The 15,374-nt window shown below is 43.1% G+C and overlaps 1 protein-coding gene across 3 annotated transcripts in view; it reads right to left on the reverse strand.

Annotated features, from left to right (window-relative positions):
• Positions 1-15,374, reverse strand: part of LOC124802563 (rhophilin-2) — a 492,713-nt gene that overhangs the window by 164,693 nt on the left and 312,646 nt on the right. For all 3 annotated transcript variants that reach the window (XM_047263432.1, XM_047263431.1, XM_047263433.1), the window contains one exon: positions 3,938-4,053. In XM_047263432.1, the coding sequence (XP_047119388.1) occupies positions 3,938-4,053 (116 nt within the window). The remainder of the gene's footprint in view (positions 1-3,937; positions 4,054-15,374) is intronic.

The raw sequence follows: 15,374 nt of genomic DNA on the forward strand, positions 1-15,374 counted from the left end.
AAAGCACGAAGAAGAAGAGGGGCAAAGCACGAAGAAGAAGAGGGGCAAAGCACGAAGAAGAAGAAGAGGGGCAAAGCACGAAGAAGAAGAAGAGGGGCAAAGCACGAAGAAGAAGAAGAGGGGCAAAGCACGAAGAAGAAGAAGAGGGGCAAAGCACGAAGAAGAAGAAGAGGGGCAAAGCACGAAGAAGAAGAAGAGGGGCAAAGCACGAAGAAGAAGAAGAGGGGCAAAGCACGAAGAAGAAGAAGAGGGGCAAAGCACGAAGAAGAAGAAGAGGGGCAAAGCACGAAGAAGAAGAGGGGCAAAGCACGAAGAAGAAGAGGGGCAAAGCACGAAGAAGAAGAGGGGCAAAGCACGAAGAAGAAGAGGGGCAAAGCACGAAGAAGAAGAGGGGCAAAGCACGAAGAAGAGCAAAAGATGAAGAAACTAATCAATTCACACCACCAGGATAAATGCATCACTCACAGCTACAAAAAGTGTGGCAGAAAAACGGAAGTACTACCGAAAGCTGAACTTGCAGTGATGGACTTCCCTAATGGTCAGAATACACCACCACCACCACCACCACCACCACCACCACCACATTAATTATTTGCACCAAGACAGCACTGCCCACAACCCTGAGCACCACATTGCTTAACTAAGTAATGTCCTACTGCAGGTTAACACGCGTTTCTTTCTTCTGGCCTTTGAAGTGTCCTACCACGCCGCAGACGGGATGGCTAACACATGCCTGTGCAGTACAGTCTCGACTTTGACGTCAGCCGGATCATATCCTAGTGGTCGAATATTTTCACTGCCACTATTTGGTCGGTAAGGGGACAAGAAGTGATGGTGTAAAGTTGTTGATCACCAATCTTTGCGCTAATGCCTTGGATTAAATTCCAAACCTCTCAGGAATGAAGGTGTGTCACACTGTTGGTGGTGATCCGCCTGTCCGATGATCACGTTAAGCTCCTTGCCAAATGCGTCCAAATAGGACCAATGTGCTGTTATTCTTTTCTGGGCTGCCGAATGACAAACAACGGTACACATTCATCGGGGAATGAAGGACTTGTATGTGGGTAGTACTCTGTCGAAAACCATCACTGCCGAATGCAGGTCTATGGTAGTAATCAATGTGAGAAGCAAACTAATCCCACATTCAGTAAGTATATGTGGTCATTTGTCGAATATTAAAAGTAACTACCACTGTGGCCGTGATTCTTTTACATTCCCGTTCCAATCATGGACAGTGCTGACTGAGAATTACACCTAACCGTCACAGAAATGTTTGAGAAATACAATGATGAAAGTTTCTAGGTGATATTCACAGTGCTCTTTCCTGGTGACTGTGGTAGGACGAGAAGTGTTAATAATATATCACGTTGATAGGAAAATATGTGGTAACTTGAATCTATTCTATGAACAGTCTTGAGAAGCGCTCCATTGTCAAGAAAGGACTCAACTGGTCGCGCATTCGGCTAAAAGAAAAAAGCTGATGGAGTGATCAGCACTAGGTGATCGGACTCCCCAAAGTTTCGGGCGCCACCGCGAGTTGAGCGAAATAGCCCCGATCACGAGTAAGTTATTTAGTAAATAACAGCGTTTGGGAAATAATTAAGAGTTGGGGGCTTCCTTTTGAGGAAGATCCAATCTCGGCGCAGGGCCGCGCGTCCACACCAAATAAGCCGAGCTGCGCAGTTGTTGCGCCGGTCCGGCGCGGCGCGCTTCGCAGGAGAAAATTGCCCCAATTAAGGGGCGACATTATGTGCGAAAATAATACCGTGGCCAACCCAATCAGCGGCCAGGGGACCTCCCGGAGCGACGCACTGCGAGTGCGCCGCCCGCAATTCTCTGCAACCACCCTTAAACCGTCGGCACACGGACCGTGCATTTGGCGTCAACGTTGTGCGTACCGAGTTTCGGGCGTCTTAGCGTGGGGAAAAAAAAACCACTGGGGAGTCTTTACGAACTTCCAGAACAATATCTAGCCTGTCAGATATTCTGAACGTGAGTCTGAAAGTAGACCGAAGAGATGGAAGGACGCCGTCTACGCCATTTGACACTATCTCTCTTCACGCGTTTTCGAGAGATTCTCAGTGTTCTTGTGCTTTGAAATAGCATATATTCCTAGGATAGAAATTATAATATAAAACCCACCAAAATGAGCTTCAACTGAAAACGATGAAGTCCAGTATGGCGTCTTCCATGTTCTGCTTGTGACGTACTGAGCGTCCTTTGCCTTTTATTAATCTAATGTTTAGCAGCACGTTGCCAAAACATCGCAGAACGTATTGTGTAATTCACACGCAACAATGCCTCCTGAACGTGAAACTGGCGAAAGTTATGACACGAAACTGTTACAGCTCCACGTAAACGTCACCTAGTTCGCTCCGTTTGAAGACGGCTTTGATCTTCTCCCACGCCATACTCCGTGTCTGTGGAGAAAAAAATGCTTTACGAGTAAAAAAGCATTGTCTCGGAGCGACATATGACTGAATAAAATCTTCACGGCCTTCTAGCTGAGTCAAGTGGTTGTACGTCCATGAGCTTTCGGACGAATACTTTACTACCACAGTCAAGCCGTAACTGATCTGCATTGTGGTTGCTGCTCTCGCCCTTACAGTACTCTCACAGACTGTAACGTCACCGGTGCTTATTCCGTCGTCGTGTAAGGCAATGTTTCCCAACAAGACTGGACTGCTGAATATCAGAGACGAGGTTGTTCTGCCCTTGGTGTTCCATACTTAGTTTCATCCAAATCAGTCCCTATTTTTTATTTCCTGACGTCAGACGCGGATTCTTGAGCTCTTTAAGCTGGAGGAACTCATTTTCGATAAACGTAATTCGTTAAAAACATATTAGCGGAAACGTACAATGTCTTACGATGCATAGAGTCTGACGTATCTTACCGATTCTCGTCGTCATAGGACGGTTACCAGTCGACAGGAAGCGTTTTAGTGGGAAATTCAAAAATCAAGCTATGTTTCTTTTTACATTACGTATGTATTTTTATAAATATGTCTCTTTGTAGTAATTACACTAATGACAACTGGAAACAACTCCAAAAATTAGTACACAACCTCCTTACTGCATTATTGTCAAAACCGAAATTTTACATGTACTTTAACAACTTTCTTGTTTTTTTCAAAAATGTGTTTCTTTTTACTGCGATAGACACTGATAAATCCTGGTGAATACTTTAATGATTGAAACTGATGAAGTTGTTTTAATTTCAGCATTTCATTAAATCGGAAATTCCATAGATAAATGTGTAATTAAACGAAATTTAAACACTGTGTTATATAAGACAGTGATAAAATGGTGAACAACGGCATGTAAATGTTTCAAGTTCGAATACTCGTCCATTCAGGGTTTTTTGTGCCACTCGCCACTTTTTTCGTATCTAGAAACGTTTGTTAATGTGAAATATGGCGGGCTGCACCGTTGAATCCATGTTAACCCTTTCACTACTAATTTTTTCCGGGTGAAAGACGATATATGGTTATTTTAATTAATTTCTTAGTCAGAAATAACAACATGAAAAAAGTATTTCCGGCCTTTTCGTTTTCCAACATGGGGAGGAATTATTCAAAGTACGGAGGTACGTACGCTCATATTAGCTGCAATAAGATAATGTCTCGTAAATCAATGTGGTGTTCAACAAACCTCGTGTAGGTAACAGCTTTCATTTACAAGTGTACGAAAACAATAGTTCAAAGTTAATATGTTTAGGGGTTATCACAAAATTTCCCCTGTTGGATCCAAAGCACTTGTTCGGCCTAGGCTCTACGGAGCCTAAATATGCTGGTGCATACGTTTCCGCACCAGCCCACCTTACTTTCACGAATGCTAGTCCGGCAACTGACGTTCCAACCTTGTTCTTTTCCTAGTTACTGGCAGCTGCTCATGAGTGAATGCTTTTGCACTGGGCTGTTCCAGGCGGGGTACTCACTTGAAGAGGTTCTCCGCGCCGGCTCGCAGACGCAGCTCCTTGTTGATCTCCTGGTTGAGCTTGGAGCGCTTGCTCTGGAGCTTGCCTCTGCAAGTAGCGACCCGCGGGTCGGAACCCTGAAACACACAACGAGGCGGTCGTTAGCGGCTAGTGACGGGAAGAAGAGTTGCTATGGCGCCGCAACACTTGCAGGTGACCGTAATCAAAGGGTACACAATCACAATGTCTATACGATGTACACGGTCATTATACATTGCAAACCACTATGGCAAAACACGGGCTGCAAGCTACCGGGTGGTTATGATTTAAGTGCAGTTCTTCATGGAGGTCCATTGTGGGTTCTAACTACGGTATGGCGGCGATAACTTTTAGATATGCTAAATGCGTTAATGTTGAACCGATTTACGCTGGAAAAGTAGTTTCAATTTTGGCCACCTGGCGCTGTACAGCATCTCGTCGACGTTTCCTATGTTCATATTTAACTAACTGTGAAACCAGCAATAAACAATAATATCAGTATTATACCTTTCTTACTTGTTCGACCTTTTCTGTCCACGTCCCGTTCCTAATACACAATGGAAACATTTCTACGTATCTTTCTCGCATTTACAGGGCCAAATTTGCACTTGGTGGTCAAACTTTGAACTAATATTTTTCCAGCATAAATCGGTTCCGCATTAACGCATAAGTACATCTACCAATTTTCGGTGCCATACGATAATTACAGCCCTTACTGCACCTCTGTGAGTAGCTGCAATTTAATTAATCACCCAATAAATGTACTACTAATTCCTGAGGAGAGAGAAAGTTATGCCTCTCGCTCTCGCTCCCCCCCCCCCCCCTTCCACCTCTTTGACGGTTACCTAGTAATTCTTCAGGATACAGAAAATGTTGTGTAGTTTGCAGTAAATCGCCGGAATCAAAAATATGAAACAATTAGTTAAAAATCTAATACAAACAGTAAAGGCCTATGCCAATTTGTGCACTGATGGCGTTACTAAATGCAGTTAAGAGGCGACCAGCTACTTTACATGGTTTTAACAGTCACCTTTCTAAGCCATTGTTGCAAGGTATGCTATTAAGTATCTTCTATGTTTCCTATAAAAAAATTATGATTTTTATCCCCAAACACTTCACGAGATAACAAAAATTGTACTGGCGACCAAAACAAGTTTATTACCATTTAATTTGTATAGCTGTAAGATGCCCTTGAAAGCCTTACAGGGCCTTCATTTATACGTTACGAGAGGACTGGAAGATGTTTCGAATGCCAACTGTTTGCCTACCCATATTAGGCGTGGTATGGCCGAGCGGTTCTAGGCGCTACAGTCTGGAACCGCGCGACCGCTACGGTCGCAGGTTCGAATCCTGCCTCGGGCATGGATGTGTGTGATGTCCTTAGGTTAGTTAGGTTTAAGCAGTTCTAAGTCCTGGGGGACTGATGACCTCAGAAGTTAAGTCCCATAGTGCTCTGAGCCATTTGAACCCTTTTTTAGGCTTGGTAGTATGTTTGTTTCTTGTTTTTCCATGTTTCATCCACTCCATGTAGATGCTTTACGCACTCTGTAACAATCCATAGAGAAATAACTGATTGACATAATCACCAAGAACAATGTCCTGAGAAAATAGTTAATGTAGGGCGTGTAGTTTGAAAAAAATACAAAATTATTTTGATACAGAACTACAAAAAGGAGGTCATTGTGATGACATGCAAATCGGAATAGGTCTGAAGGGAAATTCGTAAATGATAAGCACAACTTCCTTATCAGTCACGTCTAATTAAAGGACCAAACCTTCAGATCGGTAAGGAACAGGGGGAATTGCAAATCGGAACATTTCTGCAATCATCGGCAACGGCAACGGTCATTGAGTCTACACGGTACTCAGGGAGAATTACGCTTACAGCGTGCGAAATGCGATGCGCGTTTGTAATGGCAGGAAGTTTCAAGGAAAAAAAAAAAAAAAACAGCCGCGACCTAAGCCCGTACAACAATGCGAGCCAACCTCGAGAATACAAAAATATGCATTTTACATGAAGCGTCGCGGCGCGGAATAATAGCCAGACGAAAGGGCCTCGGATGGAGACCGTAGTTAACCTTGGTAGGCCTCCCTGTCTTGTCACGGTTGCTCAGGATCAACGGCGATGAGAAACCGGTAAACCAGGCACTTCGTGGGAAATGAATATTAATCATGAGACCGTAGACACGGCAGGTCCCTTGACATCATTCCTAGTAGGGAGCAACACTCATTATTTGCAAGAAGATTGTAGGGCGGTATCCACGGTCGAGACTACTAAGAAGTTGACCCATTTCATTAAATAGCTTAACCGCTCCATTGACTCAACTGCACTAACGAAGGAAGGACGGACGCTAAGCGCTTAACGTTTCGTTCACGACATGTTTGTTACAAACAGAACATAGCTTGGATTTGGGTATAAAGGAGCTGAGAACCCACCGAGCCCTTTTCAAATACATCAGAGTCCAGGATGAGCCTCAGCCTTAAGCGACCGATATTGTGTACGTAGAGACGTGTCAATGATAGCTCCAACGTTGGCGCTCGTAATGGGGCCTCTTAGGGATATGGTAGCCAAGAAGGAGTGCACTGTGTGCATACCCGGAGGAGTCATTCCAAATGTGGAAAGGGAGCTTCAGGATGCCATGAAGAGCACATGTTGCAGCCAGCTGCAAGTGGTGGCTCATGTTAGAATTAACGATGTGTGTCCCTTTCGATCGTAAGAGATCCTCTCCAGTTTCGGGTGGCTAGATGAACTAGTGAAGAATGTCAATCTCGCTTGCGAGATGAATGCGGACCTCGCCATCTGTCGCATTGTTAACAGAACCGACTGTCGTCGTTTGGTACAGAGCCGAGTTGAGAGTGTGAATCAGAGGCTCAGACGGTTCTGCAACCGTGTGCGCTTGGGATTCCTCGACTTGTGCTATAAGGTGGTGGGTTTGCGGATTCCACTTCATAGGTCAGGGGTCCACTACGCACAGAAAACAGCTACAAGGGTAACGGGGACTGTGTAGACGGAACTGGGTGTTTTTTGCTTGTTTTTTTTTTTTAATTTTTTTTACGTTACGGGGTCTAGGGAAACTACAGAACGGGCGTCAGTCTGAAAGAGTGCAGGATAAATACAGAAAAGGATACCTAGAAACATGAACATGAAGCATAAATTGTAAATTGTCGATGCTGTGTTTGGAAAGAACCAGAACTCCAAGCGCTAACAGAAAGCACTGAGGCTCAAATTGTTATAAATACGGAAAGTTGGCTGAAACCGGAAATACGTTCAGCCGAAGTTTTTGCAAAGGTCGAAAGCGTGTCCATAAAGGACAGATTAAACGCAGTGGGTGGTGGAGTGTTTACTGCTGTCACATGTAGTTTACATAGTAATAAAGTCAAAGTAGATAGTTACTGTGAGTAAGGGTAGAGGTAGTACGTGACAACCTCAATAATTTAATAATTGCTTCCTTTTCCCGGTCCCTCACCCCCGCCGACACAGGTGACACAGTTGCTGAACAATTCACAAGGAACTTTGGTCTCATTTCAAATAGGTACCCCGCTCAAACAGTTATAGTTTGTGATGACTTCAGCCTACTCTCGATATCTTGGCGAAAATACGTGTCTGAGGTAGACATAAAACTCATCAAAAATCGTTTTAAAAGCGTTCTCAGATGATTATTTTGAACACTTAGTTCAGGAACCCACTCTAAATGTAAATGGTTGCGAAAACATATTTGACCTCTTAGCAATGAATAATCCTCAGTAAACAGGGAACATCATGGTCGATACAGGGATAAGTGACAACAAGGTCGTTGTAGGGAGTCTGAATACCGTAACACCCAAACCCACCAAAAGTAAATGCAAAATATATCTATTTAAAAAGCATATAAAAGTTAGTTACAAGCCTTCCTAAGAGACAGTTTCCACGCCTTGCACTGTGAATATGTAATCGCAGAGCACATCTGATTTAACTTCAAATAAATAGTATCGACGGCAATTGAGACACACGAACCACATAAATTAAAAGAGATGGTACTGATCCCCCCCCCCCCCCCCAAACAAAATGGTTTGGCAATGGGAAGTAGCTTAGCTGGGATATTGGCTGACATTTACACAGACCATATAGAACACAAATTTTTCTGAAACAACCAGCACATCTCAAACAAAATAATCTACTGGAGAAGATATGTTGATGATACAATCTTGCTTTTTGATGGTAGAAGCAATGAAATAGATACATTAGCAGCAGATCTAAGCAAAATGCACAAAAATATTAATTTCGCAGTTGAACATGAAACTAATAAAAGCATTAACTTTCTTGTCCTGAAAATTTGCGGTAGTAACAATAAACATCAATTTAGTATTTACAGAAAACCTACCACCACAGATGTTAGTATTGACAACTCATCTTGCCACCCCCGCTAACAAAAAACGGCATATTTCAGAACGATGCTACACCGAATTAAAAAAGTACCAATGAGTAACACAGACCAACAAAATGAAACCAATATAATTAAAACAGTTGCTCATAATAATGGATATACACCCATAATAATAGAAAAACTCCACAACAAAATGCAGACAAAAACCACAGAGCTACTTCACAGCAGTCACTTAAAAGCCGAATGAGTGAGCCACAGAAGCCAAACCTAAATATGCTGCTCTCCCATACATAGGCCCATTTTCATACCAAATAGCAAACTTATTTTAAAAGAAAACATATCACAATCAGCTTCTCCACAAATAATAAATTACAGCAAAAAGTAATCTATGATGTAAATACCTCCAAGAGTCCCTACCGTAAATCTGGAATATACAAACTCAAACACTCCGAAGTGTTTCAGATTCCTAGCTAAGACTGAACTAAGATTCTGCTCCTGAAATTAAATGTAAACATTTTCATAACATCCTTGCATAAAGAGCCACAGACTAGAATGTTAAACAGTGAACAAAACACTGGAAGACGTGGTATAATAAGGTCCATTCTGGGAAGCAACCGTCATGAAACAGTGTTTTGAATCGACAGTACGGGCTGTTTTACTGGAGTAATTCCGAAACAGGTTCGGAACGAGGCGAGCGCAGCCTCTTCCTGATGCGGCGGTTATGTACCTTGCTGGCTGGCAAGTCGCAGTGTCGCTGGTAAGTGGTCGGAAGTCGCTGCGGGAGGCGGTCTGTGGTTTCCGGGCTAGAGAAAGCTGACGCCACCAGCGTTGCGTCAGTCGTTCGGAAAAGCAGATTATCTGCTGCGCGGAACCAGCATTAACACCCATTAAGGATCGCCGTGAAACACCGGAATAGGATCAGGTGACCGCGGAAAAGAGGCAGGCGCTAGAAAGTGACACCTGACTAGCAGCCCAACGCAGTTACGTAATGTGTGTGTGTGTGTGTGTGTGTGGGGGGGGGGGGGGGGGGCGAGAGAGAGAGAGAGAGAGAGAGAGAGAGAGAGAGAGAGAGAGAGAGATCCCTACGTGGAAGTAAGCATGGTTCCGTCAAGCACCGATAGTGTGACTCCTATTTTTTCTGTTCGTTCGTTTATTACGCCCAAAATGTAATATAAATGGTGTGAAGGGTGCAAATGCAGATGTTTGTGTATGTCGTACCCTAATATGTACACAGATCAGTGCGAGGATAGTTATTTTCTCTGTATCTAACGTCTTCCCACAAACATTTCACACAATTTACTACCTGATGTTTTCTGTACGGTCGTAGCTGCACCACAGACAAGGGAAGCCACGACGTTGGGATCACAGATTTACCTCAGACTTTGTACACCTTTAGTAGGCCAAACAACATAATGTGCAAGCGATAAGGTACTCCACTCTGGTATTTCCGAGAAAATCGCAAGAGAAGTTTTACGCGTGTATTGCGTATGAAGTATCTGTGCGTAGGTGCCGGACCTTAAGAGTTCGTGGTGTTCAAGCGGTTAGCGTTCGAGCTTCGTAAGACGAACATGAATGCGACGGTTCGATCCACGCTCGAACTTAATTTTTAATCTACATTTTTCTTCGCCACTCGTCATAACATTTGAGAGATAATATAATTTAAAAAAGCTACATGCATTTGCATGAAGTTTTAGATAATTCCATGTTACTGGACTAATTACTATTTTTACTTAAATTATAATTATTAGAATTATAATTTATTATTAATTTATTATTAAAATTATAATTATTAGAACAAACATATTAATAACTATGGACAAGTAAATAAAGTAACACAGACTTTTCCTGACAATGTATGCCTGTCATGATTTGCGAACTCCTTTATACATGCAATCTGGTAAGGTACCCACAATTACTTTCCACCTCGACGCTTCGAGCTGCAGAGACAGAGGTAGGCTCAATTTGGCAGTTAACCTGCTTAGCAGTGAGACGTCTCTAATGTCTCAAGAACGAATAGTGTAGGTGCGAATTTTTCGAGCACCACAGAATTTACACTTGTACTACAAAAATGAAGGTTTGAGTGGGAATCGAACCGTCAGCTCATACACGTTCGTCTTCGGAAGCTCGACTGCTACCCACCTGTTTTTTTTTCCCCTCTCGACCACAGGTCGGGGGCGGACGTCATATGACACCTGTTCTAGTTGATCGTTGAATATTTCACTCAGTTTTTATGATAATAATAATAATAATAATAATAATAATAATAATAATAATAATAATAATTACTACTACAGAGGACAGCCAGCCCTCTGACCACTTCTCGGAATTTCCTAAGTAGGGCACCTTACTCCTTGCACGTTACGTTGTTTTATTCGTCTACTAAAGATGTACGAAGTTTTGAAGTAGATCCGCAATCTCAAAATCATGGCCTCCCCTTGTAAGTGGGCTACGCCTGTCAATACAGACTTGCCGCTTTGCGTCCACGTGTCCACACTTTTACAGTAGACCTGCTGCCCTAGGGAAAATAAGTGTTAAAGGCTTGCTCTTGCCACATACACTAGGAGGTACTAACCAACCTAAAAACTTACTACTCCGAATAGCTATAATTATTAATCTACAAACGACGTAAATAGTGTAGTGCTGTTCAGTACACTGTCCTAACCCACCAATAAAAAATATGTGCACTTCTAGTCCTAACATCCTACACGTATTTTTCAGATTCTTGCAGTGTTTTTACTCGTCTTACCACACATATGGTGGTCACGAACTGTCTCAAAAGCTTGTAAGGATGTTAAAAAACATTCAATACGTTACGCCGTTTATAGCTTAATTTTCACGGAAGTTAGCTAATCAGGTCGTTGTGTACGCGAATTCAAAAACGGACAGTATCGCCACGCGCGTTGTTGTTGTTGTTGTTGTTGTTGTTGTTGTTGATGATTTGTTAGTGGGGCGTTCAACTGCGCGGTCATCAGCGCCCGTGCAAAGTCCCAATTTTTTCACAGTCGAGTTTTTTTTTTAAATACACACAGTTCAATCCAGCCACGCGCGTTGTTTGCTTCTCGAAATCAAATAAACGTAGGTCTTCCTCATTTAACTTAAATTTATTACATCCGAAAAAGGCACGTTTTAACAGGTGATGAGCATGTGAACATGTAACTCACGAACCCACAGATACTTGAGCATTACAGAATTCTTGCCCGTGCAAGCGCTTGAAATTGCGCACACAACGGCCTGATTGGCTAACTTCAATGATAATTAACTCGTAAATGGCGCAAAGTATCCAAATTCTTCCCAAAAATTATTTCTCAGCACAACCTATCCTGCATCATCATTAAAAGCTTTTTAGACTGTTCCTGACAACCTCGTATATATTGTAAAAACTAATGTCCTAACATTCCCTTGGAGTACACCCGAAGTAACTTTTTCGTTCGGAGACTTTCTTCTGTTCAGAAAGACATGCTATGTTATGTTAGCTTGGATCACTTCAATCCCGTCACTGAGTTAACTTTACATTCCGTACGCTATTACTTTGTTTATTAGGCGGCAGTGTGGTACGATATCTAACAGTTCCGGAAAGCATATCGAATGCTTTCCGGCAGTTAAGAAAAACGCTATCTACCAGGGCATCTGTATCTACTGCATTCTGCATCCCGTGGCCGAACAGAGCTGACATCCAAACCTCCAGATCTCAGACACTCAGATCCGTACCAAACGACGTGTGTCTATAGAGTATCAACCGAAACACCGATTTAGTTCGCACTGTGCGTTGTCGAACAGTAGAACATGTATAAACGGTAATTAAAAGACCAAAACTATGGAATATAGGGAAAGCGTCTCTATGAACTCTGAATAGAAAGATGTGTGGTAGGTGAGTAGGCAGGACGTCAGGTCGTCGTGCGAAAGGTCTCGAGTTCGAGAATCGCTGACGCTGACTTTTTTTGTAACAGTTCACACGTGAAATTGTTATATGGGAAAACATTTCTCTGACATGTAAAAGGACGTTTCGGAGTTTGGAGCAATGTTCTTCTGGCAGCCTACCTTCGTTTCGTTAGTTACAAGTGCCAAACCGATTGGTGATCGAGTAACTCAGTTATTTTTATTACAGAGGGCAGCTAACCCTCCGACCGAACACGCTGAGCTACCGTGCCGACTGTCAACTAATCTACCAGGTGTGTGTATATTCTCAACTGTCTGATACGCCTTTCCTACACTCTGTAGTTCTGGTGTTCCTTTTAATTACCATTTACACATGTTCTACTGGACCACAGTACGCAGCACAAACTAAATCAGTGTTTTGGTTGATACTCTACCGACACACATCGTTTGGTATCGATCTGACTGACATCTTACGACGTCCGCCCCGAGCAGATGCAACGAACAAAAGCGATTTAAAAAAAAAAGTTGGTAGAGCGTCAGATTGTCGAGCGAGAGGTCCCGAGTTCGATACCCACTGACGGCGATTTTTTTTGTTACAGTTTACACGTGAAATTGTTACATGGGAGACATCTGGAGTTTTGGGTGTTAGTTTCACACGATCGTTGTTTTCGGAACCCTTTTTGATTCCAACAATCACTGAGGTGACGAAAGTCATTGGATAGCGACAAGCACATAAACACACAACGGTAGTATAGCGTATACAAGGTATAAAAGGGTAATGCACTGACGGAGCTGTTATTTGTACTCAGGCTATTCATATGAAAAGGTTTCCAACGTGATTATGGTCGCACGACGAGAATTACCAGACTTTGAACTCGCAATAGTTGTTGGAGCTAGACGTATGAGACATTCCTTTTCGGAAATCGTTACGGAATCCAATATTCCGAGTTCCAGAGTGTCAGAAGAGTGCCAGGAATAATAAACTTCAAGCATTCTCCATTACTGTGTTTACATGGAATGGACCATTGCAACTGAACCGATCGCTGACTGGAAATGGTTATGTTCGGTCACTTCGAGACTATTTGCAGTCAATCATGGACTTCATGTTCCCGAACAATGGGGCCATTTCACTGGGGGCCACAACTGTTCGCGATTGGTTTGAGGAACATTCTGGACATTTCGAGCGAAGGATCTGGCCACCCAGATCGCCCGACATGAATCCCGCCGAATATTTATGGGACATAATCGAGGGGTCAGTTCGTGTACAAAACCCTGCGCCGTCAACACTTCCGCAATTATGGACGGCTGTAGAGGCAGCACTGCTCAATGTTTCTGCAAGGGACCCGCAACGAGTTGTTTAGTGGATGCCACGTCAAGCTGCTCTTCTACGCTGGGCAGGAGGAGGTCCGACACGATATTGGGAGGTATCCCACGAACCTCAGTGTGGGTCACAGATCGCCCGCCAGGAAGAGCAACGGCGTCCCAGAGTCGTCCGCTAGCCGGCTATAGCTGCGAGTGCGAGGAAAGCGGATACCGGAAGAACGCTGCCTTGTGGCGTCCCGGAAGCCAAGTAACGGAGCGACCGGCCGAGGCACCTCGCCGCTTCCGGGCTGCCCAAACATCTGTATTCTACGAGAGGCGTCTGCCTTGCTATCAACTCCAGTGCTACAACGCTATTTATGGGTCCATGACTCACCAGGGGACCATCACACCTTTTAATAACAGATTGTGATGAGTCTTCCAGTTGCTCTCCACCGAAGCAATCGTTCGATGGTTTTGGTACACTATACAAACGACGTAGTAAATTGTAGAATCACCGGTAGTATTGATATTATTGGCAGGGAGAGAAATATATATGAATGTTTTAGAGAGAAACTGGGAACTGACGCCTTCCCTTTGTTTTTGTTTGTATGCTTGCTTGTTTGATTTGCACATAATCAGAACCACACATCGTTCCGTTTTAGTCCGTTGCGTATCTTATTATCATATACAGTATAAATTGCATTTCATACCCAATGCAAATTAGTTGATCGGGTAACTTCAGTACCCCCCCCCCTTACACACACACACACACACACACACACACACACACACACACACACACACACACACACACACACACACACAAATAATAATTAATAGAACACGCTGTTTTGAGCAAACGCAGGAGTTTCCTGTTATCAATGATAAATGCGAAAGCCGTTTATGGAAAACAAACATATTTCATGTAAGTTCGACAAAATATTGAAGCTATTTTTCTTACGTTTCTCTTTTGCAGTTTTATTTATTTCATCGATTTGTTGAGCTTGCTGCTTGATAAATCTGTATGGTTTCTGTAATATCATTGCCACAGATACTACTACAACACAAGGTTGGCAGCCCATCGTCTGGCGAGCACAGCGCACTCTAGCGGGCTGTGCATCTCGACGGAACTGACGTGTGCCTCGTTCACTTCTTAGCTAGATTTCAACCTAGGCAGACGCACTTTCGTAATCGGCCCTCAGCCAGTTTTGTAATGTTTGCATTGAGTCTCTGAGGAAGCCCATCAGGCTCAGTCCCTCAGAATATGTTGTATTAGTTCATGGTATTCCATGTTACGAGACTGTCAGTTCATAGCTGCAGCTGCAGTCCTACAAACTACTGAAGATAAGTAATTTCATTGTACTATGTGTTTCTTGAATATTAATCCTTCTCTCTAAATGTGTGCCGTATCGCATATTATTGCAACCTGGACTCCTTCAGCTCCTATCAACTCGGCCTTTTACTTATTTGCATTTAGTAACGAGCTGAAAACACCCACGCGTTTTGTGCCTCTAAACAATGAGGCACAATTGTTTCCTTTACTTCTCCTATGACATCCCTCTGGTTCACGTTACAAATTAACAATTTTCGAATAAAACCCAAATTGATCACTGAAAATTTGAATTTTGCTATAAACACTTCGTTTTGAACTAACGGACAGGAGGGTAACTATGCAGAACAAAAATTTTCCCGGGATTACCCAACCGTTTACATATTCAGTTTACCGACGGTTCACCACTTTCGGTTTTTAGGGGAGTGTAGAAAGACAATGGTAACGTATGCAAAGAAAGTGATCGTTATAGGTAACGAACGACAGGTATGCAACACAATGTACACATAGCGCGAGTACGATCTTAACAGTTAGAAGCTACTAGAAA

This window comes from Schistocerca piceifrons, chromosome 6 (genome assembly GCF_021461385.2).
Source record: "Schistocerca piceifrons isolate TAMUIC-IGC-003096 chromosome 6, iqSchPice1.1, whole genome shotgun sequence".
Lineage (NCBI taxonomy): Eukaryota > Metazoa > Arthropoda > Insecta > Orthoptera > Acrididae > Schistocerca > Schistocerca piceifrons.